A 26904-nucleotide genomic window follows, 5' to 3' on the forward strand; every position below is an offset into this window, starting at 1 on the left:
TGTTCCTTTCCCACTGAGTATCTTCAGGCAAACAACGTCTTTCAACTGTTCCAGCTGGTACAAGACAGCTGTAAAGCAGCAACACAAGATTGTGCTTTGATGTTTGCTGGATATTGCTTCGCAGAGAGCAATTGTTAATCAGAATCAACATGAATCTGCTCTTTGCTAGTTAGCCTGTAGTGAATTCTGAGCTACTTCTTAAAATTACACTGCTTACAAATTTATTGGAATCTGCCTGGAGATCACGACCAAAGCCGAAAAATGTTGGTCCCAGATAATATTGGACCTCCATTCAATGTGTGGAATTCAAGCTACAGCTGCGTACATTAAGTAATCAGGAAACTTAAATTCATCACTTTCACATCTGCACACATCTGTGTTATGTAAGTACTCTCAAGTTGATCTGGATACCAAGAAACGTGACAGAAGACTTCAACCTTGTGTTTGTGCCAAGAATATGGAGATTCTGGGCAGATATGTAGATGGATGTCTTTTAGGCTTAAGGTGTACAGATTTCATACTTGTTTCTTCAAACACATTACTTTAGGAAAGGGTTACAATTCAGGACACTTCCACACTCTCAGGCACACCTTTTTCATACACTCGGACAGTTCCTAAATGTTCTTAGCTGCTGTGGTTACAGAACCCCTACTTAATGAAAGCACCAACAGGACAAACTCAGCTTGGAAAATGTCTCATTTATAGCCACTGCTAGCAACATATTCAAACTGCCTCACTCTGTACTCCACTGTTTGAAGGTTCCTCATATATTTTATGATTATTGAATCAGTGCTAGGAGAAAACCAAAACCGATCACCCTACTTGAAGTTGAATTCCTGATTAACAGCTTCCATAAAGACTACCAGAATTTTTTATGAAAGCACGTTTCCTCAAAAATTCTTCCCTGGACTTGCCTTGTTTTTAAGTTGAATTCCGTTGCTGTCTTTTATTCATGGCCTTTATTGAGCCCTATATTGTACCAGTTTGTTTTGTGGGAGCTAATATCAGACAAGTAAGCTAAAGCACTTTTTGATATTTTGGTTTTTTGTTGGTTGTTGTTTTTCTTTTAATCAACATGGAGTATCTATTTTAAAGGGTGAGTTAATTATTCTGTGGCAACAGTTGCACAACTGAGGTAGAATGCAATGCCTTTGGCTGAAGCATGAAGCTGTCAAACTTTTTTATTCAAGTAGAATGAGCATATGTCCTGTGAGTTAGCATTCTGAAACCTTTATACAAACTGTAGGCTGCTTTCCTTTTGCAACCAATAATTACAAGTTAGTTGATTAGAATGTTGGCACAGAAATAGGAGAGAGTGAACTGGGCAAGTATCACTAAACTTGCTTTAAAAAGGCCTGCAGTTTAAAATAGACCAGACTTGCTGATTGAAGGGGGATTTTTCAAGTTATGTTGGCCAGAACACTGCTTTTACCACTGAGACCTCTCATTGGAAATAATTGCTTCTAGGGAAGTCAGTTGTCCTGTGGGTCTCCAGCCATTGATAAAACATTCGGGCATATGAAACTCATTTTTTTAAAATGTTGGGAAAAAAGGCCAATATAGAGTATTTTAGTACCAAATGTTTCTCAGAATAAGTAGGGTTTGTATCCACTATGATATCATACTTTTAAAATATTTGGATTTGTTTTGAATCAGTACTTGTACTCATTGAATGACAAGATTAAGATGATGGAGTGCTCTAGCTTCACAATTGCCTTTGAAGCAGATATTTCATATTTGTTATGTAGCTTAACGACTTTCTCTCTTCTCTAATTTGCTTTGTTAATTTCATGGGCCTTGTTTCTTCAGTAATTATTTTCTGACAGAAGATGTCATCTGGGATGTTTCATTTTCAAGAGCAAGGAATGGAACCCTACTCAAAATCATTGAAGTGGGACTGTTTAATAATATGACAGATCCTTTTAGGTTCATTTGCAAAAGACTTAATTTCCTCTGTCCTAGGCTGCAAGGGATGATTTCTGGTTCTGGATGGCTTTTTGGTTGTTTTTTTTCCCTCTGTTTCGGTTTTCTTGTTGTTTGTTTCTTGTGAAAGCTTCATTAGTTGTAGTTTTGCTTTTCTAGAAAATGTCTTATATAGCCTACCATGAAATAATACAGATTTTTAATCGAGTGAATTGTACTTGCAATACAAGTATACCTACTTGCATTAACTCTTAAAGCACATTGACTGTCTTTTTCCATTCAAATGACGCAGTTGATTTTAAGCCAAGATAATTGGTTAATAAATTCTGTTTTCTTTTTTTGTGCTTTGAGCTATTATTCTGGAATCAACTGAAATTCTTGTTGATGTTTAAGAAAGTTATAGGGATAAAAATACTGTTCCCTGCATTGCCAGATGATATCATGACTAAGGACTGTTATCATTTGGATTAAGTGGAGGGACAGGACTCAGACTCAATTAATAAATGCAAGTATAATGGATCATTCTGCTTTACTAGTTTGTCTTTTTTCTACAGTGGGTGCTGTGGAATCTGTTTGCAAATGTGAAACTTTGTTTTTTTACAGCCTAAGCTTCTTATACATGACAGATTTCAAAAACACACGCTTAGAAATGTATCATGATGGTCTATTATTGTCTTTGTAAGTGAAAAATTGATAAAACTGTATAATTTTTCCCGCTTTGTTTTGTGAAAATATAGTAACTCTGCAGTAGCCTGGCAAATCCAGATAATTTCATCATAAATATTCTTTTACTTAAATGTGCATACTATTTTCTTTTTCCTTTTTTCTTTTCCCTTTCCCTTTTGCTTTTTCTCTTGTTCCATGTTTCCAAGAACATTTGTGCAAAGGTGATGATTTTTCGGTGCCAGAGTATCAGGTAAAAGTAGGAATTTATATGTGATGTAAAGTCAATAACAACTAGAGTTTGTTTGAAACTCATTCAGTTCCTGAGGCTGGAACAGTTCCTCTTTCTTACTTTTGCCAATAACTGAATAACTTTGTTACCATATATTTTGCTGAAGCTTTCTAAAATTACACAATTCATTTTAATTGTTTCTCTTCCTCCTTTCCTGTTATCTTTTCTCTTTTCTGTACAGGTGATTTCTATTCACTCCTTTCCAAGCTTCTAGGAGAAAGGGAAGATGTTGTGCACTTGCATAAGCATAAACCTACAGAAAAGGCAGAATCAGATCTTGTAGCTGAGATTGCTAATGTAGTCCAAAAGAAGGATCTTGCCAGAGAGATCACAAATCATGATGAGAGGGACAATACTATTCTTCTCAGAGACAGAATTCACAAATTTCACAGACTAGAATCTACTTTGAGGCCACCAGAGAACAGACATTTCTCTTTGCAACAGTCTAAACATGGTGAGGGAAGCTGGGAAAAAGAACATACAGGAGGTGGGTTAGGTGTTAATTTTATACAATGAAATGCACTGTAAGAGCTGTGATCCACATTAGCAAAATCTGAAGGGAATATCAGTTGAGGCATGGTGGAAATACTTTACATGGCAGTTTTCTTAATTATGGAAGTGTTCTCCCTCTGTTATAGAGGTGTTTCATTGGGGTTCTTTCCCCTCCACGTGTCAAGAAAGAAAGTTTAGTGATTGCACAATACCAGTACTTTCTGGACAAGAGAGTATTTTTCCTACTCTTAAGACTTTTACTTAATGATTTTATATCAGTTATACTAAAACAAGATAAATACAGGATATAGTAGTCACAGGAAATGAAGAACTTTAGTACAAGTAACTTCTATTAAATGTTCAATGGAATAATCAATACATTTTATGAGTTTTCTGATTACCTTGGTTTGTCAGATACACAGTTTTATAAAATGTATTGCTGTAATTCTATCAGATATTTTTTCTCTCATTCAGAAAGAGCAGTAGTTAATCCTGAAAAATTCTTGAGAAGTAAAATTTTTTTCATATTGATTTCAAATTGGGCTTGACTATTCAAATATTCTCAGACAGGCTGTTTTATTATTCTAGAATTGCAATTGTTTCCCTTCAGGTTTCTATGACAGCAGAAGCCATGGAACTATTGTGTTTGTTTTACTTGCATTTTGGTCTCTGTGATACTGACTGTGCTAAGCCTTACCTGCTAATGTGGAAAGCCAGATAATACAGCATATGACAACTATCTCATAAAATAAACTGGAATATATGCATGGAAACCATCTGTATGCATAAGCTGTGGCCACACATGCCTGCTTTTTTTGTTGCAACCACACAGCCTGATGTTTCTAAGTACTCTTGTACACAAATGTATATCATTCATAATCCACTTTATTTTTATTTCTATTTGTAATGTTAACATGTATTGTCTCCACTTATATGAGATTCTGTTACAATAATCAAGCTTAGCTAAATCCTGGATTTGTGTTCAACTGAAAAGCAAAGACAAGGACTTTCCAATGCTGTGTTATGCTATGCAGTTAAAGTATATCCTGTTGACATAGGGGCAAAAAAACAGGTGGGATGTTACCATGTGCCTGACATAAGTGTAAATCATAAATAATTCTATAAACCTCACTGGAATTAAATGCTCAAAAGAGTAATGTGCATGAGCATTTCTGCAAAAGCAGTTAGTTCAGACTAATAACACATGGTGCATAGAAGGCAAAGACAAAAATTCCCTTCTGTTTTCACTGAGAGGAGGAAGCCTCAGTGAACTGAATAAATGGCTTAGTTTGGCACATCTCATGGCATGAATTCTAACTACAGAAAGCATTTGCTCGGTAACGTTAGTAGCCCTATATTCATATGTGGGTAATTTTTGGTGGAGGAGTAGTTAATAAATAAATTTAAAATTATGCAATTTTGAAGTACAGCAGAAAAGAAAACTCAAATTTCCTTAATTATTATTGTTTGGGGTTTTTTTCAGTGTCTGTTACTTTTAAGGACAGAAGTTCTGACTTGAAGACGCTGCCAGCGCCATCTTTTGGCAGAAGAATTTCTGTAGCAATAACATCTTTAAGCACGTTTAGTTTCTGCTTAGAGAAGTATATATATATCTAAGAACAAAATCTTCCATAACACAATTTTCCTCTTCAGAGGACGAAATGGAACTTCAAGTTGTCTTTAAGAAAAAAATTGCACCCTTTGTAAAATTCTTTACTGTATTGAATTGAAAAAAACCCCAGTATTCTTAGGGCAAGACTTGGTTGTTAAATTAAGTTAACTGTTCAATAATTACCAAAATTAAAGCAGTTTAATATTTTAGTCTTGCAAATATTCCAATTTTAAACATGTAACTGTCCTGAAAAAGCAAATGGCCAATATGGTAAGTAAAGTTGTTATAAATGTTATAACTTCATACTACTTTCTGCTTGTTACCCTGAGACTGGTCACTAATCAGTCAGGTGGTTTAACATGCAACCAGTACAATTATAGCTCCTAATTAAGGCAAAGAGTGTAATTTTCCAGTTTTAAAAACTTCTTTATGCAGTGCTTACTTAATTTGTCAAGATTTAAATTACTACTCCAGTGGCAGGGAGTAAATGCAGTATGACTTAAAACTTGTAATGCTAAAAGCTTGAAAGATCTTCCAGGGAATTCTGGACAGTGAATTGTAATTTTGCCAATAAATAAGGCTTTAATCTTTCATTTGTGGAGGATTAGAGGATGACTTGGATGTTCTAAATCTATGTCATTCTTTATTTAATTTTTTTTATATGAGAGGAACTACTCTAAATTGAAAGAAAGAAGATCTGGTACTTAGAGATCTCATTTACAACAAAACTGGTGATCTTTTTAAAGAAATTGTAAATTATTTTAATGGGAAAAGTAATTTTCTTTGGTCTCATATGAAACTGTTCTGTGGACCACTTATTTTTGTAGGGAAATAGTAATAAGTCTTAGATAAATGAAGTCTAAATTTAGTGAGTGTTTGTAAAAAGCTAGTTGCCTTAAGATAAACCTGTATGAAAGGACTTTCAATATGAGACTTGCAAAGGGAAAAGAATGTGTAACAATAATTAACCAGTTTTGGAAAATTTGATGAAATCTAAAGGTTGTATAGAGGCTGGAGCTCTTGTGATAAGACTGTATTTCACTGTACATTCATTTATTTGATTGTTTCGATTTATCAGAAATCTTTTAGTACTTCATAAAGTATAAAAATTTTGTATTTTATAGTACGTGTCTTTTGGAAGACTGAATTTTACAGAAGCCAAAATTTAGGGTTCCTACATTAAGCCTTTAATATTTTTTTCTATTTTTTTTTTTTTTTAAAGACTTGGGAACTAAGGGGCACTGTAACATGAAACATAGACAAATTTTCTTCAATTTAGCTTGAACTGATATGGGATGAGCAAGTGAGGAAAGGGACACTGGATTTTTGTCTTTTTATTCCTTTCAAAATCCAAACATCCATGAATATACCTGGTGCTGCACCTGCTGTGATCAGCTGAACTCAGCAGAAGTGTGAATATATATCAATTTTTTTCTTAATGGCTTTTATTTTAGCTTGAAGCTTTTGTTCAGCTAAAATTTCTACAGAGCAGAACTTCTTATTTTAGAAGGTTCTCATTAGTGTCTTGGATTCACTGCAGTTGCCTTAGGTTTATTTTAGGTTTGTGTAAGCCTCTAGATTTTACCAACTCTAGCTATGATACCTAAAACTCCTATCTCCTGGTTTGGACTAGGTTTTCAGCACTGGTTTTGTATGTCCATTGTCTAGATTGCGGAGGATGATTTTCCCTCCACTGCATTCTTGTAGTTACTGCTCAGACTGCATCTCTTCCAAGTGAGATAGAAGGGGAGGGTATGCTTATCACAACAGATGGGTTGCACAGGTGGCCTATAGATTTTAGACATTGTGTTCCGTTTAATTTTTCCTTTCATTGAAAGATCACTTCCAGCTCAACCCTTTCAAACTCCTTGGATGCTGTGTGTTAAGGTGTGTGATCTGCCTTGCGTTCAAAGCATGGATGCCCTGACACTTTGTGTGTTTCACCTGCCTAGATGGTACCCCATGGATTAGTGTTTAGGATCACAGCAAAACTCACAAACTTTGGGTGAACTGAAAGTTGAAAAGTACAGCATGATGCTATCAAAATGCATTGAATATTGGTGAAGCAGTTTCACAAAACTTCCAGGAGATTGCTGACTATTCACCATCAGTTTGGCTATATGTACCTACATACAAAGTATGCATTGTAAAAATATCTGAATTATGCTGAAAAAATTAATTTCTGAAAGGAAGCAGTGATGGATTTCTTAACATGTAGAAGGCATTTTTGAATTTTTCTTTTTTTCTTTTATTGGAATTAGAGTGATTTTCTTGTCATTACATTTTTTATTTTTGGTAATATAGTTCATTTGTCTTAATATACTGGCAGAGCAACACAAGACCAACCACTTACAAATAGTATTTAAGCAGTTAGTCTGTGAGAAATTAAACCTTGTACTTAACTCTCTGCAAGTTTTTAAAATTTTTAACTGTTTTTGCCTTTTATCAGTGTCTGTTTTTACATAAAGCAGAGATTAAAGTTACCATATTTTTATCTTTTAAATATTAATTTTTAAGTTGAGACTGAGTTCATCTCTCTTAGTTGAGGAGTTTCGCACTTTAAGACAAGCACAGGAAGTATCTGACCTCTCAACAGTTCAACAGCTTGCTGAATCCTGTGCTGTTGTTATAGTGTGAAAATCAGATTTGTGTTACTAAAAAGCTGTAGAGTATTTCTTCTTAAAAACAGTGTGTTATGCCATAAACAATAACAGATATTCTACCATTCTTCACCCTTTTAGTCAGATTTACACGTCTGTTTCCTACTTATGCATATAGTATTTGAATTAAGATATGAGCACTATCCAGAGCTAGTGCATATGTTGGCTGTAAGAAATGTCATAGGAAAACTTCACATAATTACTGTTTTATTTGTTTCTCTTTACTGTTTTTCTTTTTTCTGTGTATGTTTTTCCTTAGTGTTAAAAGATTTATACAAAAAGAAAATATTGAACCAATTACTTCTACTATGTAGTTGGTTTAGTCATTCATAGTATTTGTTATGCATTTTTTAATAAAACACTGATAGCTTAATATGTAAATTTGGCTGATTATTTTGGATTGTAGTTGTATATTTTTGTAATCTTTCAGTATAGAAAGTATTTATAGAGCTCCTAAAAATTCTGGAGTCTATGTCCATGTATCCTCAGAATATGGAGAAAAAAAAATGGAGTCAAAAGTGGTTTTGACATTTCTATCATCCTATATGTAGCAAGATGCCAGTGCTTGTTCTTGCTTTACTGTATTAAAACTATACTTGGATTAAATTGCAATGCATTAATGGAAATACTGTATGTAAGAAAATGTCCATTGAATTCCCAATAGTAATACTAAATGCCAGTTAACCATGTCTGGTGTTTTTTTATAAACACGCTGCATAATTGTCTGGTTTCATTTTGTTTTTTCATCAGATTTCCACATAGAAGAGGCTGTGGAATGGCCTGGGTTAGACCTCAAACTAGGCCAAGTTTCTGGGTTGGCTCTGGACCCTGAAAATAACCTTGTTATCTTCCACAGAGGTGATCACGTTTGGGATGAAAAGTAAGTAGAGACTCTTGCTGAATGGCAAGTTAGAAGGTCAAATTGATGTGTGCTGTTTGTAGACCTTCTCAAGGGAAGACCGCCCTTTTTCCATGTAAAAATCAGTTCTTTGGCTGAAAGTGCCTTTCAGAGACTCAGAATGGAAGTGGTGCCTGACAATTCAAGATGATGGGATTCCTATCTTAAGACAGTAAGAATGTGTCTCCAGAGGAAAAGAACACAGTACATTAGGTCCTTAAACTGTATGACCGTGTTAGTATGATATTCACAAAGATTAATCATTCCTACTTCTCCATGGGTTTTAACAGGAATAATTAGCTTGGGTGAGTGATATTTTCATGTGGTGTACTGCTATTAGTACTTGGATTTAAGACATGCACAGCTAGCTCCACTGTATCCTCATTCTTCTTTTTGTTCATGTACACTGAACAAAATTGGATTCTTAGAAGATACTCTCTCAAACCAGACTTTTTTCTACTCATTTGATAAAATTTGCTACATTTAGCAGCCCTCAAACCAAAAAAAGTCCAAACTTTAAAATCACTGTTTTTCTAGTGTTTGTGAAGTAACATTCCGAATAAAGAATACTGTCCTTATTTTTACAGTGTCCTTATGCCTTGACCTTTAAAATTGTATAGGTGTTTATATAACACTTTTGAAAAACTTCCATGTAATTGTAACAGGATACTAGGAGGAAATGGTATTAGCCTGTAACATAATATTATGGAGTCATTTTTAAATGTTAGTTTTTATCTTCTTTCTAATCATCTGTTCTCCATATATATATAACTAAAAGGCTAAATTGTAAGGAGTTTTCTTCAAATCCTGATGAATTCATTTCAAGATACCATAGTTTCTAAAAAATGGAAGGGCAACATTCTCAATATTATAATAAGAAATTGTGCTTAGAACAGTGTTTTGTGAAAGGAAGTAAGTTATTTGCGTTTTCAACTAAATAACATAATGCAGCAGATAAGGCAATAATTTACTTCTCATACATTATTCTCATACATCAGTGATCTCTCCAGCTCAAGTGTACATAAATATAGACTATAAAATTTGAAAGGATGATGCATTATGCAACTTGTATTACTCAGGCTTTATGTATTCCATGAAAGCTGATACTGAATTTGGTTTTTTTGTCCTCCTTTGCATGAATATGTGTGCTGTTCTTTGTGGTTTTGGGGAAAGAATTGAAAAAATATTTGAAAATAGAATGGTTCTTTTATTTTTGAGTGTCTGGCTATTGAGGTATAGCAACAATCCAGAGCACAAAACTTAAGTGTGGGTGCAGAAGAAGATCAGAATTGTGGTCTGTAGTCTGGAAATCCACATCCGTACCAGCTGTGTTCAGTAGCACTATATGTTCACTTAACTTAGCTTTGTCCTTGACAGCAGTCATTGTAAGATGTGAGATAAGCTGCTGTTCTGGGCCTTCTGTAAAGGTGACTAGATGTTAAATCCTAACTCATGAGAGATTTTTTTTTTCACAAGTTTTAAGGGTTTTTTCTTCTCTTTTTCTTAAATCAGTGTATAGGAAAGCTGGTGTTGGTAGGGACCCCTAAATCAGTCAGACTAAAACACTGTTTCATACAGAATATGGTGACTTAAAAATGTATTTGGAAAACATGTCGGTGGTTAAGCTGTTGTTCCATATCTTGTGGCACAGAGAAGAGGCACACAAAAATGTGCTCACCCAGTCGGCCTTCCCTTTTTGTCTTTGGGTATGTCATGGGCATATGAAATCATTCTGTGTCCCTTTCATGGCTTGCGCTGAAAAAGGAAGGAGTAATGGGTGTTCTCACTTTTCAAGAAAAGAATAGTGTTTGAAAGGTGTTTTTCATGACAGTCATATGGGGGAGGCATAAGAAGTTATGAGGCTTTTAAGTCAATGTTTACCATTAGTTGCAAATACACAGTTAATTGAGTATAATATTCCTTGCCAGATCATAAATGTGATAAATCAATAGCCTGAAAGCCCAGAATTTATTTTCTGTTTCAATGCTTCACAAGCATAGTATAGAAGCAAATTAAACAAAAATTATCTGTGCTGTTAGGCTATGCACAAATGTTTCCAATGCATTATTAACATGTACCACAAAAGGTGGATCCTTGTTTGACTAAATATAGCTGGTTGAATATACTGTTGTACAAGGTAACTTCTGTCTGCTTTAGAAAAGCAGTTATGCAGTGACAAGCTCTGTAATATAGTAGCAGCTTTTCAGTGGCAGTAGCATTCCTTCTGTTCATGATTGAAAAAAATAAAATCATCTTAAATAAGTCAAATTCTTTTACCACATTATCTCCTCACTTTTGGAACAGTCCTTGCTATTTGCAGCATGTGCTGGGCAGAATGAAACAAATTTGAACTATTCAGCTGTCTAAGCAATGAATCAGTTGGAAGTTATTTTGCATTTTATGATGAAAAATGTATGCTCTTCATGGAATTTATTAAGAACATATTAAAGAATATGAGCTACATTCTTGTTACTGCATTCTTAACAAGATAGGCAGGTAGATTCAGGCTGAGCACAGTACCACAATGGTAATGGATATTGATCAAGAATAGAGCTCAGGGTTGTACTTTCAGGGTTTATCAGGTCAGGTGGTCTGTTTAAATTTAATAGGTAGCCCACCAGAAGGATGTTAAATTTAGCAACAAATTGTTTGTATTAGTATGAAGTGGCCACCTGAGAAGTAAAACATAACTACGGGATTACATTGGGGTTTGAAATTGGAAATAGTGAAATATGCAGCGGATTTTACTCGGCCTTCAATATCAAATTGCAGAACCTATTAGAAAACGATGTTGCACAGCAATATGACATATAATAGTAAGGTGTTCAGTTATTCTGGTCATTTGGTTTTGATCTTGCTCCTTTTAAGCTAGAAGTACTCAGCATTGTTTGTGTTCTTATTTGTCACTTAAAAAAAAGGAACATTGACTGCCTGGAAATTGGTCTCAAATGCTGGGAGGAAGAGTGACTGTGATTCTGTAGCATACCATTTGTCCTCCCTGTCAAACTTCCTTTCTAGGAGAAGATGCATGGAAGATCACTCCCAAAAAGTCATTTTAGAGTTCACTAGGCTTTCTTTGCATAACATACCTTACAATCTCTTGTTTACACTGAAAGGACTAAGTTCCCAGGAGAGCTGGGAACAGAAGTCTGGACAACAGTGTTACTAAGAACCAAAATCATAACAAGGAAAGCCTTAATTGTTTTAAGTTGTCTAGATACTCAGTTCTCCACAGATATAATTGTGTTTTCTGTGGGGTTTTCGTCGTACAATACCTGTCATCACTGGTATTCTTTTCTGTGGTTGTCTGTGTAGATTAAAATAAGATTAGTTCAGTCTGTGCAATGGTGGTTCTCCAGTTGTGGTCATCCATACCTACAGCAAGTCCTTACAAGTGTTGGACTCTTTTTAAAATAAGACTGTTTAAAACCAAGAGAACTTGTTATGGCAGGTTACTGTCACTGATGGTAAAGAATAAAACAACACCTGCTGAATCATGGTCAAACAAGCAGGTACACACCAGTAGGCCGTTGTGTGCCAGTACCATTAATCCAGCGTCTCCCTATAGCACGATGGCAGTGTTTAGGAGAACTCAGTGGAGAGTTTTAGTAACTCACCTTGGGTTTACCCATTCATAGTGAAAAAGGATTCTATCAGAAATGGTTTCTGCCAGAAATTAAATAGTTACAAATAGTTACCATAAGTAATGACAATATCTAAACATTATTTTTTAATCATGGCCTGTGCACAAGCTTAAACACATCCTGTCATAGATTTGTCTGGTTATATATGAAGCCAATATTGCTTTTCCACATTAAAAATTCTAGATATATAAATATTTAATGTTATGGAGATGTGAAGCTGCTAGAACTGTACAATACATAATTTTAATAGCTTTATTCATAGCCTTCTCTGTGACTACAAAGTATATTCTTGTTTACCACGTTGCATCAATCATAGCTGGATTTCTCTTGGGATGAGCAAATAGATTTAAAAATACAAGGTGGCAGTGGGGAGTATGTCTTGTATTCATGCATTTTTCATCCACAGTCAAATACCATTTTCTAATATTTAGACTTAAATTTTGTTCAAAATATTTTACACTCTGTCTACCTTCACTAAATGCTGAACATATTTTTTAACAGGTTAGAGTAATAGCCAACTTCTCTGTAAGGGTGCAGACAACTATATTTTTGGAAGCATATGATAATTTTGTGCCTAGTAAATGTCTTCCAGAAAGTGAATCCTGGTTCCTAATGTCTGAAAGAGTGACATGCTTAAATGTTGTTTATCGATATTTTCTAGGTACCCTGAAAACTGAGTGTAGTGTTGTGGGGGTAGGAGAAATACACATCGTATCCTATAGTCTTCTGTAGCCATACTCAGAGAAGGATAAGAACCATAAGACCTGAATCTTGTACTAGGAAGCTCTAACAAAATGTTGAACTGTGTTTGAAAAAGAAAAAGCAAAAAACACACAAACAGGTACACATTGCCTTAGATGGTACAAAGTATACCCAGTTTTACTGGCATTTATGCCTTTGTTGTGAGTTATATTTTTTTTCTTAGGCTACATGGTTGGATTTCCCATTTCTGGTTTGCCATGGCAAAGAATCAAAAAAAAAAAAAAGGAAAGAAGAAGAGGGGGTTTAATTGTTGACTTTCTTAATTCTTGCTGTGTTGATTCATTGCTCCTTTAGTTTGGGAGTCATAGCCCAGTAGGAAATGCAGACATACAACACTATCAACTCTTACAATCGTAGAGTGATGTAATAAGGCTTATATTTAAGGAAAAAAATAACCCAGTAACCCCCCACTGGAATTGAACTACAAAACTCGGCTTTCATAAGTTGGATGTGTATTTTTCTAATGCTGGCTTTCTATTCCACTGTTTCTGTGTAGTTCTTTTGACAGCAAGTTTGTTTATCAGCAAAGAGGTCTTGGACCAATTGAACAGAACACAATTCTTGTGCTGAATCCAAGTAATGCAAAACTGCTCCATTCCACAGGCAAAAGTCTGTAAGTTTGGCTTTTTTTGCTTTTATTAATTGAACTAATATCTCTGTATATTTTACATCAAAGAGTTCCTAAACCCATTTTCATGTGGTTTATATTACACTGTACAATTATAGCCTCTGAGTTTATTTAAATAAATAAATAAATATTAATTATAAAATCAGCAACTAATAGAAGTAATTTCCCACCTTTACCACCTCTTCTTTCTAGTAATTCATGCAATTTAATATACCAGCCAGATAACAGAAATGCAGAGCTCATGAGTATTGTACACTGTCCTCATAGATGCCAAGGTAACCTGAGTAAGATGCCAGAAATCAACTGAATTTCAAGCTGAGACACTCTTATCAAGAAAATTCTATCTTGTAAAGTTTTATTTTTCATTAAATACTAAATGTTGTTATTTGGTACAGCATTTTTTGATCTGTAGATAAAAAGTGAAATCTTCATATCTGTACAGTTTTCTTCCAAAAAATTATTTTAACTAGGTTCTTCTATATTTGTGCTTGCAGATTTTATTTACCACATGGTTTGAGTATAGATAAAAATGGTAACTACTGGGTCACTGATGTAGCTCTTCATCAGGTATGTTTCTGAAGCTTTTGTACCAGGACCTTAATATTTCACGAAAAAAAAAAAAGTTTTTGTTTTCCTAGAGATTTAACATAAATTGCTTATCTAAGCCTGTTAAGAATAACAATATGCCTGGAGAAATCCACCCCTGTGCACTTAATGGAATATAGTCCTGTGGTGTCATTTGCTACATGGACATAGAATGTAGAAATCATAGAATCATAGAATGACCTGGGTTGAAGGGTTCTTAAAGTTCACCTCATTCCACACACACCATCCATTAGACCAAATTGCTCAAAGCCCCGTCCAACCTGTCCTTGAACACTTTCTGGGATGGGATATCCACAATTCCTCTGGGCAGCCTGTTCCAGTGCCTCACCACCCTCACAGTAAAGAGTTTCATCATGATACCAAATCTAAATCTACTCTCTTTCAGTTTAAAGCCATTCCCCCTTGTACTGTCCCTACACGTCCTTGTGAAAAGTCCCTTTCTAGATGTCTTTGGATGAGTGGAAGGAGCCCCTTTAAGTACTGGATGGTCCTATAAGGTCTCCCCAAAGCCTTCTCTTCTCCAGGTTGAAAAGCCCTAACTCAGCCTGTCCTTAGACAAGAGGCGCTCCATCCCTCTGATCATCTTTCTGGCCTCATTGGACCTGCTCCAGCAGATCTATGCACATTTCTGTTGGGGCCCTGGAGCTGGATATAGCCCTGCAGGTGGAGTCTCACCTGAGCAGAGCAGAGGGAAAGAATCCCCTCCCTTGACCTGCTGCCCACACTGCTTTGGATACAGCCCAGGACAGAGTTGCCTTTCTGGTCTGCAAGTGTACACTGCCAACACGTGTTGAGTTTCTGGCCAACCAACACCTTCTCTTAGGGCTCCTCTCAATCTATTCTCTGCCCAGCCTGTATTTTTTGGTTGGGGCTGCCCCAGTACAGGTGCAGGACATTGCATTTGGTGTCGTTGAACTTCACAAGGTTCACATAGGCCCCTCTCAAGCCTGTGAAGACCTGTCTGGGTTTTTCTGCATCTTCTGCTTAACAATGTACTTAAATGTAGAATTTGAAACTAACTCATTTACTTTGTAATGACAGGAAAATTATATTTTAAGCAGAAATTTTCTAGAATCAACACTATTGACAAACTGGTAATATATATTATAGTCAATATATTAAGATTATATTTGGTATATAAATTTACTTTATACACAGTGGTAGGTATTTTTCCCTAGGCAGTCATCCCTCTTAGATTTCACCTTCCATAACTGAAACTTCTCTTTTCCTGTTGACTGAAAAAAAAGGTTTTCAAACTGGGAACAGATGGCAAAGAACCATTACTGACCTTGGGAGTAGCTTTGCAACCAGGAAGTGACAAAAATCATTTCTGTCAACCAACTGATGTGGCCGTGGATCCAATCACTGGCAGCATTTATGTCTCTGATGGCTACTGTAACAGCCGAATTATTCGGTTCTCTCCAGATGGACTGTACGTGATGCAGTGGGGAGAAGGTACAGTCAAAGCTCTTGGCATTTTACCCATACTGCTGTTAAATACCACGAACTCATCATGAACCACAAGATTGCTGATATTACTGTTAATTTTTTTAATGGATTTCTATTACTGAAATACGTTCCAGGCCCCACCTGAATTTCTCTCGGCTCTTCATACAGCTACTTTTAGTACTTATATATTTACTGAAATTAAAATTGGGGATTTTTTAGCTTGCTTTCAATATGAGCACTGGCATGACCTATTTTATCAAGAAAATGTTCTGACTTTCACAAAACTAATTTTTTTCTTAAACATTTAATAAAATAATATAAGCCTTTATCATTTTTGCAAGATTTATGCCATGATTCCATCTATTTTAAGTTTTATGAATAATTACATTTCTGCTTGATTCAGATTTATGTATCTGGCATTAAACTATGTTGAATATTATAGGGAAATAGCAAATTCATAAACTCAGGATTTGCAAAGAAAGTGCCGTAGGTTACCATGATTTATCTACCTAAAACAGTAAAAGTGCTGGAGAAGAAAGCAAACTGACATTGGTCTTTTCTTGATGCTATATTGCCTTATTTGTCATTCTGCTGTTTCTAAGCTAAACTGATCATTTCAGTGCATACTTTAACACAAACCTGGATCTTTTGTATTGCAGAGACTTCTCTAGGCAGAGCCAGACCTGGACAGTTTCATATCCCCCACAGCTTAGCCCTGATCCCTGACTTCAGTCAGCTGTGCGTTGCAGACAGAGAAAATGGTCGAATTCAGTGCTTCAGATTAGAGACTGGGGAGTTCACAAGAGAGATCAAACACAAATCGTTTGGAAGGGAGTTGTTTGCAGTTTCATATGTTCCAGGTAATCTTTTTCCTGTTCTTCAGATTTCAAGTATTTGCTTTGTGCCAGGATGTCAGAGTATACAGTGTTGTTTTGTGAAGAGTGCTGTCATGCTATCTTAGGACAGATATTAATTCTCTTTCAAATTAGACCTGATGCAATGGAAAATTTGAGAACTACCTGTTTTCCTACTTGCAGATGAGGGAAGCTTACATATAATCTCTGCTTCTGAGAAATGACTGATTAGACTCCCTAAATGTGATGTCAACAAGTAGATGATCTTGTTGGTTCCTGGTGACTGCACAGTCAATTAGTTATAATAGCATATTATTACTAAAAATAACATTTTAAAATATTCATTTAAAATTCCATTCCTCTCCTACTCAGCATGCATCCACAAGCCCTTTATTTAACAGTGTTAGGAGGTAGACTCTGACCTTGTCTTCATAGCATCTTTCTATAGAGCTATTGCCCATGAGTTTTCTTAACCCCATTCTGAACTGACTTGTACTGTCTGACTCATTGGCCTTTTGTGGTTACAGGCTCCAGAAGTTCATTACCCAATTTATTTTTTTTTATATAAAAAAGTGACTTAGTTTCATTGAGTGCTTCTCAATACAAGTATTTTGGGAGTTGAATAACAGTTCCACACTCACCAAATCTGGTGCCTCTTCAACTTTTCCTCTTCAAACCAAAGAACCCATCCACCTTAGTGCCTCCCATTTGCTGAAGGCATTTAATTGCTTCAGCCCCTTGAATATTGTAGTTGCCTTTCTCTTCTTGCATCTTCAGCTTCATTGGGACCTCCTTGAGATGCAGAGAGTAGAACACTCAGTACTCAAGATGTGGGCATGTTGAGTTTTTGCATAGTGGGAGAACTGTCCCCTCCATTCCTAAGTCTCTTCCTCATGATATAAGACATTCAATTGAAATTTTGTACATGGAGCCAGAGATTTCAGAAATGTTTTAGTGGTGGCTTGGAGATGTCTCTCCTGAGCTATAGCTGCCAGTTCCAAGCTTAAACATCACATAGGCATGATTTAATTTTTTTTTTTTTTTTGCAAAAGAATCACTTCATATTTGTCTTTGCTGAAGCTCTTCTGCCATTTGTTTGACAACTCACTTATAAAAAGTCTTTCCAGACTTTCTCAGTATCAAGCTTTTGCCTACTCTACAGAACTCAGTATCTTCCTCAGACTGGTTGATTGCATTTTTCATCCCATTTTTCTGGTCACTGATGAAGACTATTGAATAAAATTGTTTCTGACTCTGATCCCTGCAAGATCACACTATTCAGACTTCTCTGTCCTGAAGAATTATATAAGCTCTGCCTGTAAGCTCTGCTCTTTGCTTCCTGTTCATTAATGGATCTTTTGTTCAGAGCTGCGATAACTCACATTCATTAATAACCTCTGATGCACTACCTTGCCAAGGGTTTTCTGAAAACCCAAGCATGACTGCAGAATCTGCTTTACCTCTGTGCTTTTTCTCCCTGTTCAGAGCTGAGGCACAATCCTTAGAGAAGCTGTACCAGCTTGTTTATGAAGGCCACCTTTGCCCATATCTTACTCTTCTTTATGGATTCTACCATCTTACTGGGGGTGGAAGCCAGAATTGTTAATGTGTGTTAACAGGCACCCTTTTGAGTCCTTTGAGTAGGTGAGCATTAATTCAGCAGTCTGTTAGTCTTCTGGAGGAGTGGCTGTTTGCAGTCCTGGGTTACTTAATTTGGCCTGAGGTCTGTGATTTCACATTTGGCTTCCTTTTGAATTTGGGAAAATGCCATCTAAACCTGGTGAATTATTAACCTCCAACTTGTCTAACACCGTTCGCATATGTTCTTCCAGTTGAGCTGGCTCCTCTGACCTCTTTGCTAGGAAAAAAAAAGACTGTCATAATCTTCACAACATATTAAACAGAAAGAAACCTACCAAAACCAGCTTCTTTGCCACAGGCCCTGACTTCCCGAGTCCCCCTTTTCACACCTTTTCCTCTTGTGGTCCCACTGATTCCCAAGCTGACTTTCTGCTTTTGATGCATTGAAAGAACTTTCACCTATCAGATCAACCATCCTTAGTAAAATATTCTTCAAATTATTTTTTAACACTTTCACATTCTTTGTACATTTAACCAATCTGTAAAATTTTGCTTTGCTTATTCTCATTTGGACTCTCTTAAATGCCAGACTTTTAACTGTTATACTCACTTATCTTTCCTCTGGTAGTTTATTTTCCTGTTGAGTTACATTTCTGTTTCTTTTTCATCTAAACTATTACAGTTCATCTTCAGTGCAGTTTGCTGTGTGTGGGGTCTAAGGCAAGTGTATGTTGTTGCAGGTGGTCTCCTCTTCGCAGTTAATGGAATGCCTTATCCTGGAGAGGCAGAACCAGTGCAAGGATTTGTGATGAACTTCTCTACTGGAGAAATAATTGCTTCTTTCATTCCACTTAGAAAGGTAAAGTATTACACAGTGTGCCTGTTGCATATATATATATATATATATATATATATATGTATATAAAAATGTTATATATATATATATAAAAAATATAGTTATATAGATAAGAACTTTTCCAATTTTCGTAAGACTACTGCAGGAAATAAGGTGTTTTATAATATAAGGTATTCAAAAGGAGGAGCCCCTGGTGGTCTAGTGGTAAGGGCGCGGCGCTATCACCGCGGAGACCCGGGTTCGATTCCCGGTCAGGGCCACTCCCGGGCAGGTGGGGCTCATTAGCCCTTAAAGGCAACCCACCTACGTCCTAAGGACCTCGCTGCCACCGTCCAAGCTCGCTTGGCCCCGGCAGATGAACCTTAGGATTAAAGGGTGGGCTCAGTTCCGCGCACACTGTGTCTCACCTAAAAATCCAATGCGCAGGCTGGAAGGTGTAAAGACCTTCCCCGGATCTTCGCTCGCGAAGACTGGCCATTATTTATATTATTATTATTCAAAAGGAATTTTTTATAATACTAATTTAATAAAGACGCTAGAGTTTTGAGTCTTTGTTTCTACATATGGTACACATTTGAAAATTATATACCCTCAAGATGATTCCTACAGATAATGTCTTCAGTCAGGATAAGCCTATTTAATTGCTGCCAGGCATTCTTAAAAGCTAATTTAAGAGAATAATGAAGGAATTGAAATACGCATATATTTAGATATTAGTAATTTGTCAAAAAATAGAGCATATTCCTAAGCAATAATAATATGCAACTCTGTGGTTACATCCCTTTTTTACAGAATACTGGTGTGCAAGTTAAGGCTAAATATTGTACATAAAAATTATGGGGTTTTTTAGCCCCTTTTTCATATATGCTCTTAGACTAAAGAATCATTGTTAATATTCCCACTTGTGGGTAACACATACCCTCTTTATTTGCAGTCCAGTTTTAAATTATATTACTGAGAGTTATTTTTTCTGAGTATGTAGCAAATAGCTGTGTTGCATATAAACTCCAACAAAAACTAAATATGTGGGCTTCAAACCAAGATTATTTTTGAAAATATATGTCACAGGATAAAACTGAGTGCAATATTATGAATAGAAATATAATTAAAATAGAAATTTTTTTAGCATCAGTACATCAAATAATCTCCATGTCTTTATCCCTGGAGAATGCAATCATTCAATAGGAATGGAATGCCTCTCCGTTCACGTATGTTAGGCCTCCACACCAGCGCCTGCTGCATTTTCCAGTCTAAGGAAGGATGAATATGAGCAGTCTCGAGTTCAGGCTTAAGGAGGCGTCATGAGCATGTAGACACTTACAGGTGACCTGTGACTGCTTGTCTTCACAGAGCTTTGAGATGCCACATGATATTGTTGCTTCAGAAGACAGAACAGTGTTCGTTGGAGATGTTCATGCCAGAGCAGTGTGGAAGTTTGCATCAACAGAAAGTATGTTCTTTTTGTTCTTAATGTCACAGCTTCATATTTTGTATCTTTGGGTTAGTACCACTTACCTGGTGTCACTGGCCAAGAACCTGGTGGCTTAGTGACAGTGATTTAGTTACACTACACACTCTGCCTGCAGAAGTTGTGTGCTGCTGCTCAGTTTTCATTAAAAGACCACCCCTCAGCACTGCTGCTCTGACAAAGAGTCCCAAGCACATGGGTTTGTTTGTCACAGAAGGAATGAAAATGCATTTGCCTCATGCTAGATCTATCCCTTATCACATCAGTAACCGCTTAAACAAAAACATTTTGGTAATTTCAGTATATATTTGCTTGGAGTTCAGCTGCTTCCTTTGAGGTTATCATATAGAAAACTCTCAAGGGATGAAGTAAAGACACAAGTCAACTTAAAATTTATATTCATTTCATTGGGAGTACTTATAATTAGAAAATTAATCTAGTATAATTTGAAGTCCTGTTTCCACACAGAGGAAACGTTTGCCAGTGTTAATCTGGTAACCCCTAAGGCAAGCAGCCTGACTTCAGGGAGAGGGACCTGATTAGTCAGACATCAATTTAGTAGAATTCAGAGAGGGGTTATATGTTTTACAGAAATAAAAATATATTCCACTGCTATATTATATGGGATAAAAAAATGTATGAGAGAGATAAAGCCTTAGGCTTCAGGATGTTAGTCATCCAGTATGAATCTGTTGCTATAAATGACTAAACTAGTTATTCCATATTTGTCTGTTTATAATTCATGGATTTTCCTTTGGGGCATCTGGTATCAGCTGCACTTAATAACAGGAGACTGGACCAGATAAATTGTAATTCTGATTGGATATGGTTTTTTCCACATCTAGTAAACTGAACAACAACACTCCTAGGCTTTTATTCAAAGAAACATGAGAATATAAAAATCATGGAACTGTTACAGGTTAGGCAACAGAAGTCCTTGTATATAATTTTCATTTTAGTTTTTGCTGCAGTATAAAACTGCAGTAGCTAAGAAGCCTGAATTCAACCAGCCTTTAATCCATTATGATTTTGATTATAATGAACAGTTTTATTTTTGTGGGAATTCCTGAACCTTAAGACATACCCATAAAATCTCTCTGTGGCTAAGAGTAGATTATTGCAAGCACCTTTCATGAATCAAGGTCTTTCTTCTTTTCCTATGGCTTTGAGCTATTGAGTGGTTTATATTGACTCTCCCTGGTGCTGATGGGATTGTTTACTGTAGGATTGTGCTGTACCTTTGAGAAAGCTAGCAAAAAAATGTCACTGAGTGTCCTTCTGAAATGGCAGTTGTCCTGAAGAATGATTTTGTTTTACAGAAATGGAACATCGGTCAGTTAAAAAGGCTGGTATTGAGGTACAGGAAATAAAAGGTTAGTCTGAATCATAATGGAAATGAAGGAACGAGTGTGTTCACAGAGACTAGGGCTGCTTCTGCCAAGTTGGAGGGGAAGAATGCTAACTGTCTGACTGTTCTGTTTTTGTGAGCTGGCATAGAAGGCACTGGAAAGCAGCTTGTAACAGTGTTACCTGGTAGATGCCATTTTACAGCCAATCTAAACATTTCATTTTCGGTGATGACAAGTGCTTCACAAATACTAAGATAAAAATTTAACTGGTGGATTAATTCTATACCACCATCTAGTATGGTCCAGATTGGTATCTGTGGCAGCTGCCTTAGATGCAGAAATAGCCCTAAAATATAACTGTGATAGTTACTCTACATCACCCTCTCCCCTGCTCCACAACCCTCAACCACTGAAAAAGGGGTTTTTGAAATGGCAATTGGTTTATCTTTCTGTATAGTCTTTCAGTACACAGCCTTGCCAATCACACCATAAGTCAAGAAATACCATTTTTTCTATTTAGATTTGTTACCATAGATTTACCATACTTTTTTTTTTCTAATTTATCTGCATGAAAACTAAAGCAAAAAAAAGGCAAAATGAAAATAAAACCATGTAGAAACTATGTAAGGAGATAAAGAAATATGGATGTAAAATATCAATTCACGGAATTGAAAAGTAATTTCAGCCATTTGTGTTCTGTTATGTAGGTCTTTTATGTTGAAAAACAGAAGTTCATTTGCCTTTCAGAAAACCAGTACCAGGCTATGGTACTATTTATAAAATGTTCAAACGTTCTTAACTAGTTTTCTTTGGTTAAATTCAGAGCTTTTGTAGTTTGCTTTAGCCATGTATATGCGGACACAGGAAGGGACCAAAAGATCACAATTGCCAATTGAAAGCATATAGAATAAAGTAGAATCAGGAAGGCTAACATTATGAAACAATGAAATCCTTACTGCCAAAACTGTTACCTTTTTATTTTATCTCTGTTGTGAGCCCACTGAAGCACTCAAGAGAGAAGTGCTGGCATTACAGCATACTGTATAATCCAGGGATATATTAATGCTTTTTTCGCCTTCTTTAACTGACCCTCCTAATATCTTAGATTAAAGATGCAATAGTATCACCAGGGTCAGAAAAAGTTTTTAAGTAACAATTAAAACTGATTAGGGTAGGTAGGCTGAAATTAACGTCCTTCAACTCCACTGGAAGAAAAGAGCCAATGGACTTTGTATCATCCTCTGCTTAATAAATGAGAAGTGGCCTGCACTTTCACAGTATCCTGGTTGACAGACTGTTACTAATACTTGTATATATGTGACATGGGGGAAAATATGCGGAGAACCATAGATTTGCCTAAGATGGTGGAGGAAAATTTTCCTTGACTGCAACTACTAGTTGAACAGACAGTGTGTTTTCACTGTATCATTGTTATCTTTGTACTCATAATAACAGTGATAATGTTATAGTTGCATTGGTGTTGAGCATAAATTGAAGGTTTGCTATTCTGTCAGAATAGAGCTTCATTTTAATTTTGATACAGAACCAAAACAGATTGGATTCAGAGTATGTTTGTGATGCAGCTGCTTGTTAAGAAATGCTGTTCAGTCCGACATCAAAATATGTAGCTGGGCTGTTTTACTCACTAAAAGTTATCACAAAGTGTGTGATACACACATAAAACAGCATAAAGGTTTTTCCTGAAATAGTTTTTCTCCTTGTAGGTGGAGAGTTAACAAATTAGTCAGGACTGACTGGATACAGTGTTCAGGAGCTCTCCAGAACCAAAGTTCTTTCACGAGATATAACAGTGGTGAAAATTTAACCCTATGCCACAGTTTTATTAAAAAAGAACTTTAAACTTTTCCTTTCCATGTATGATAATACAGTATATACTGACTTTCCATATTTTTAATGGGAGTGTTATTATCAAAAGGAGATATTTAATTGATACTACACCACACACGTATTTGCAGAAGTAGATCTTTGGGGGAATTTCCTGTGTTTTAAATGATGGATGCTTTTTAAGACAAAACTCTCTCTGACACCTCTCCTTTCCCCATTTGAGAAAAGGGGAGGGAATCTTTGCTAGTGAGTGGTATCATTCAGACTCTCCCTGCCTTATATTTGGGATAACAAGACCAAGAGCCAAAAATGTCTCCTTAAGAGTTTGTCTTTTGTTTCCTTGTTACTCAACACTTACTCGACTAGCTTGATCTTTCCTGTAGTGCCTTATTCTGTGTTGCTTGATGCATATGGATTACATACAGAAATTGTTTTCTTTTTAAAGAATCAGAAACGGTTGTAGAAGCGAGATTGAAAAACAAACCAGAATCAACAGATCCTCTAAAGGAGACGCATAAACAACCCTTGGTCCAACAGACCAGTAGCACTGGAGTTTCCTTTGTCCTTATTACAACTCTTCTAATTATCCCTGTTGTTGTCCTGCTGGCAATTTTAGTATTTATTCGGTGGAGGAAGACAACTGTCTATGGAGGTAAGTGTGAGCAACTGTTTTTGAGAACAGACTTTTATTATTCCAGTTGAAAACATTTGCTGAACACTGAGGGATGGTGGTGTGAATAGAGAATGTTACTGTCTCTTCACCCTCCTAAACAACTGCAGTGTTGTTGCATGTGAACTAAGAAACATGCACACAGCACCTGCATACCTCTGTGCATTTAGTAGTGCATCTCAAGCCACCACCTCTTCAGAACATGTATCAAAACCTGTAATTGGTGTCAAGCCAGAAATTGCTATCTCAGAAACACCTGAGAGCATGTATTCTGTTATATTGTCCAGAATACATAAATTTTAATACTCTGAGCATAGTTTGATTTTTTTAGTGTGGGATATTGGAGTTGCTGAGAACAAAAGGCTCCATGGGTATTACGTAGGTATAAATAAAATGCAAACAGATAACATTTACAAGAGAGTATATATTATTGTTCACTACTACCTAGTGCACTTTGTGAGTCAGACATGTTTCCATAGTGCACCTTCATCCATTGCTCCCACAGCTTTAGTTGGTACTTATAAGCTGTGTAAATTTGTTCTTAATTCATATTGTAAAATAACATTTTTCATAAACTGGTAAATTGCAATAAAAGTTTGATCACTACACTTACTTTTTGTATCACAGAATTGTTTTATCAAGACAGTTTCATCCAGAGAAGAAAATGTACATGTAAAAGACAAATAACACAGTTCTGCCACTGGTCAGGACCTACTGTGACAGAGTAGGCAATTCAGCAATAGTTCAGCAATCTAACAAGGCTGTGCAACTGAATTTCATGTATTTTATTTGAAAATTTCAGTGTGCACCTTCCTGACTTTTTGTATTCAAAGATGTTTAGCATATCAATTGTGCTAAATAGCACATCAAATATGCTAACAGTCTAGACTACTGCAGTACTGCCACTTAGAGCTGCTGATTGATTTGTTTGAATGTCTATGCTTTGTATCGGAAAATACAGATAATTATTTAATCAGAGTATATTGGGGAGATTAGCTTATTTTTGAAATTTACCTTATTTTTCAGCTGATGGGGAACACAAACTTGATTCAAGTTCAGGCAGAATTTTAGGCAGACTCAGAGGTAAGTCTCATCGCTGAAGATCTTCTAAAATGCAGTAACTGGAGGCTATTTTCTGTTTTCATGTTTAATAACAGATTTGAGGAACTTTTTCAGAGGAAGGATTGTGAGCAAAGGTCAGGTGTGTTTTGGAAATATCTTTTACAACACCTTTAATCTGTCATTATCTGCCCACCAAAGAAGGTGTGTCACTAGCAGTGGAAGAGAGGTGGCTATAATGAGGAAATTCCAGGAAGAAATTCTTTACAGAGAGGGTAATCAAGCATAGGAATGGGCTGCCCAGGGAGGTGGTGGATTCTCCCTCCCTGGAGGTGTTTGAGACTAGATGTGGCACTTAGTGCCATAGTCTAGTAACTATGGTGGTTGTGGATCAAGGGTTGAACTTGATGATCTCAGAGGTCCTTTCCAACCCATCTTTCCAACCCATGATTCTATGATTCTGTGATTCTATCGTGGATCTGGTGAATGAAATGAAGCATTCTGAGACTACAGGCAAACAAGCGGGAACACCTGTAGTCTCTGTAAAGACTTAATGAAACAATAGATGCTGAAAGAAATAGTTTGAAACTTCTACTTCAAATATGAATTTCCTTCTTGTTTCGTGATATCTACACTTAGTTTTTGTGAATCGTGCTGATCTTTAAAAACACTTTCTGGAAGGACACTTAAAATAACCACCACTATACTGTTAAATTAGTAGATAGATTTTGATTCCCCTCCTACAAACTTTGTAATAAAGCCTTTCCTTTCCACAGGGAAAGGTGGGGGTGGCATTAACCTTGGGAACTTCTTTGCAAGTCACAAAGGCTACAGCCGAAAAGGATTTGACCGACTGAGCACGGAGGGGAGTGATCAAGAGAAAGACGAAGATGATGGTACAGATTCCGAGGAAGAGTGTTCAGCATCTCCACCCCCACCAGCACCTTCATCATCCTGAAACCAGCCTTTGAGTTCTCCATTATATAATTCAACCCAGAATGTCAGATTCTTTTTCCCTTGAGCACGTTTAAGATTTTGTGTATTTAATTGTAAACTGTCCTAGTCTCTGTGGGGCTTTACACTGGTTCCTTTAAGTTTTGTTCGGTTTTGGTTATATTTTTTAAGTGGAGGAGTGTATGGAAGTTCCATCTCAGTGCTGTTGGTTTTTATGTGAACATCTTAATAAAGCAAAGTCTTCTAATTGCAGGACTGATTTAAAGCAGTAGTATTTTATCATCAAATATGGGGATCTTGTAAATAAGTCTTACTATCTGCTTCATCAAAATATTTTTCCCTTAATTATTCAGTTGCCAATTTCTGTTTTGTGCCTTTCCTCTTCAATGTCCTTAACCTGTTGCAGTACAGAGAAAATACAGTGCCACAAGAAAATGAAGCTGCTAAGTCTTCTTCTATTTTTTTAAAATCACTAACATTATATTGCATTGAAGGAAAGAAAAAAGTCTCTATTTAATTTTTTCTTCTTCCTAACTTGATGTGTTTCTGGAATGTCTTATTTTTAGATTGTATCACTGTCAGAACACTATTTTCAGAAGCTGAATGTAATTTGTGTAATAAAGTATTCGCAGAGCATTA

The 26904-nt window shown here is 36.2% G+C and overlaps 1 protein-coding gene across 7 annotated transcripts in view; it reads left to right on the forward strand.

Annotated features, from left to right (window-relative positions):
- PAM (peptidylglycine alpha-amidating monooxygenase) overlaps window positions 1–26904 on the forward strand; it is a 119445-nt gene extending 92541 nt beyond the window's left edge. For 3 of the 7 annotated variants that reach the window (XM_050328376.1, XM_050328377.1, XM_050328375.1), the window contains exons 15-26: window positions 3060–3365; window positions 8393–8522; window positions 13443–13559; window positions 14069–14141; window positions 15428–15635; window positions 16289–16489; window positions 18805–18923; window positions 20271–20370; window positions 21708–21761; window positions 24028–24234; window positions 25279–25335; window positions 26088–26904. In XM_050328376.1, the coding sequence (XP_050184333.1) occupies window positions 3060–3365; window positions 8393–8522; window positions 13443–13559; window positions 14069–14141; window positions 15428–15635; window positions 16289–16489; window positions 18805–18923; window positions 20271–20370; window positions 21708–21761; window positions 24028–24234; window positions 25279–25335; window positions 26088–26269 (1754 nt within the window). In that variant the 3' untranslated portion in view covers window positions 26270–26904. The remainder of the gene's footprint in view (window positions 1–3059; window positions 3366–8392; window positions 8523–13442; window positions 13560–14068; window positions 14142–15427; window positions 15636–16288; window positions 16490–18804; window positions 18924–20270; window positions 20371–21707; window positions 21762–24027; window positions 24235–25278; window positions 25336–26087) is intronic. The other 4 variants (XM_050328378.1, XM_050328379.1, XM_050328380.1 and 1 more) reach the window with 4 other exon arrangements.

Source organism: Myiozetetes cayanensis, unplaced genomic scaffold (assembly GCF_022539395.1).
Source record: "Myiozetetes cayanensis isolate MyiCay16 unplaced genomic scaffold, myiCay2020 scf4, whole genome shotgun sequence".
NCBI lineage: Eukaryota > Metazoa > Chordata > Aves > Passeriformes > Tyrannidae > Myiozetetes > Myiozetetes cayanensis.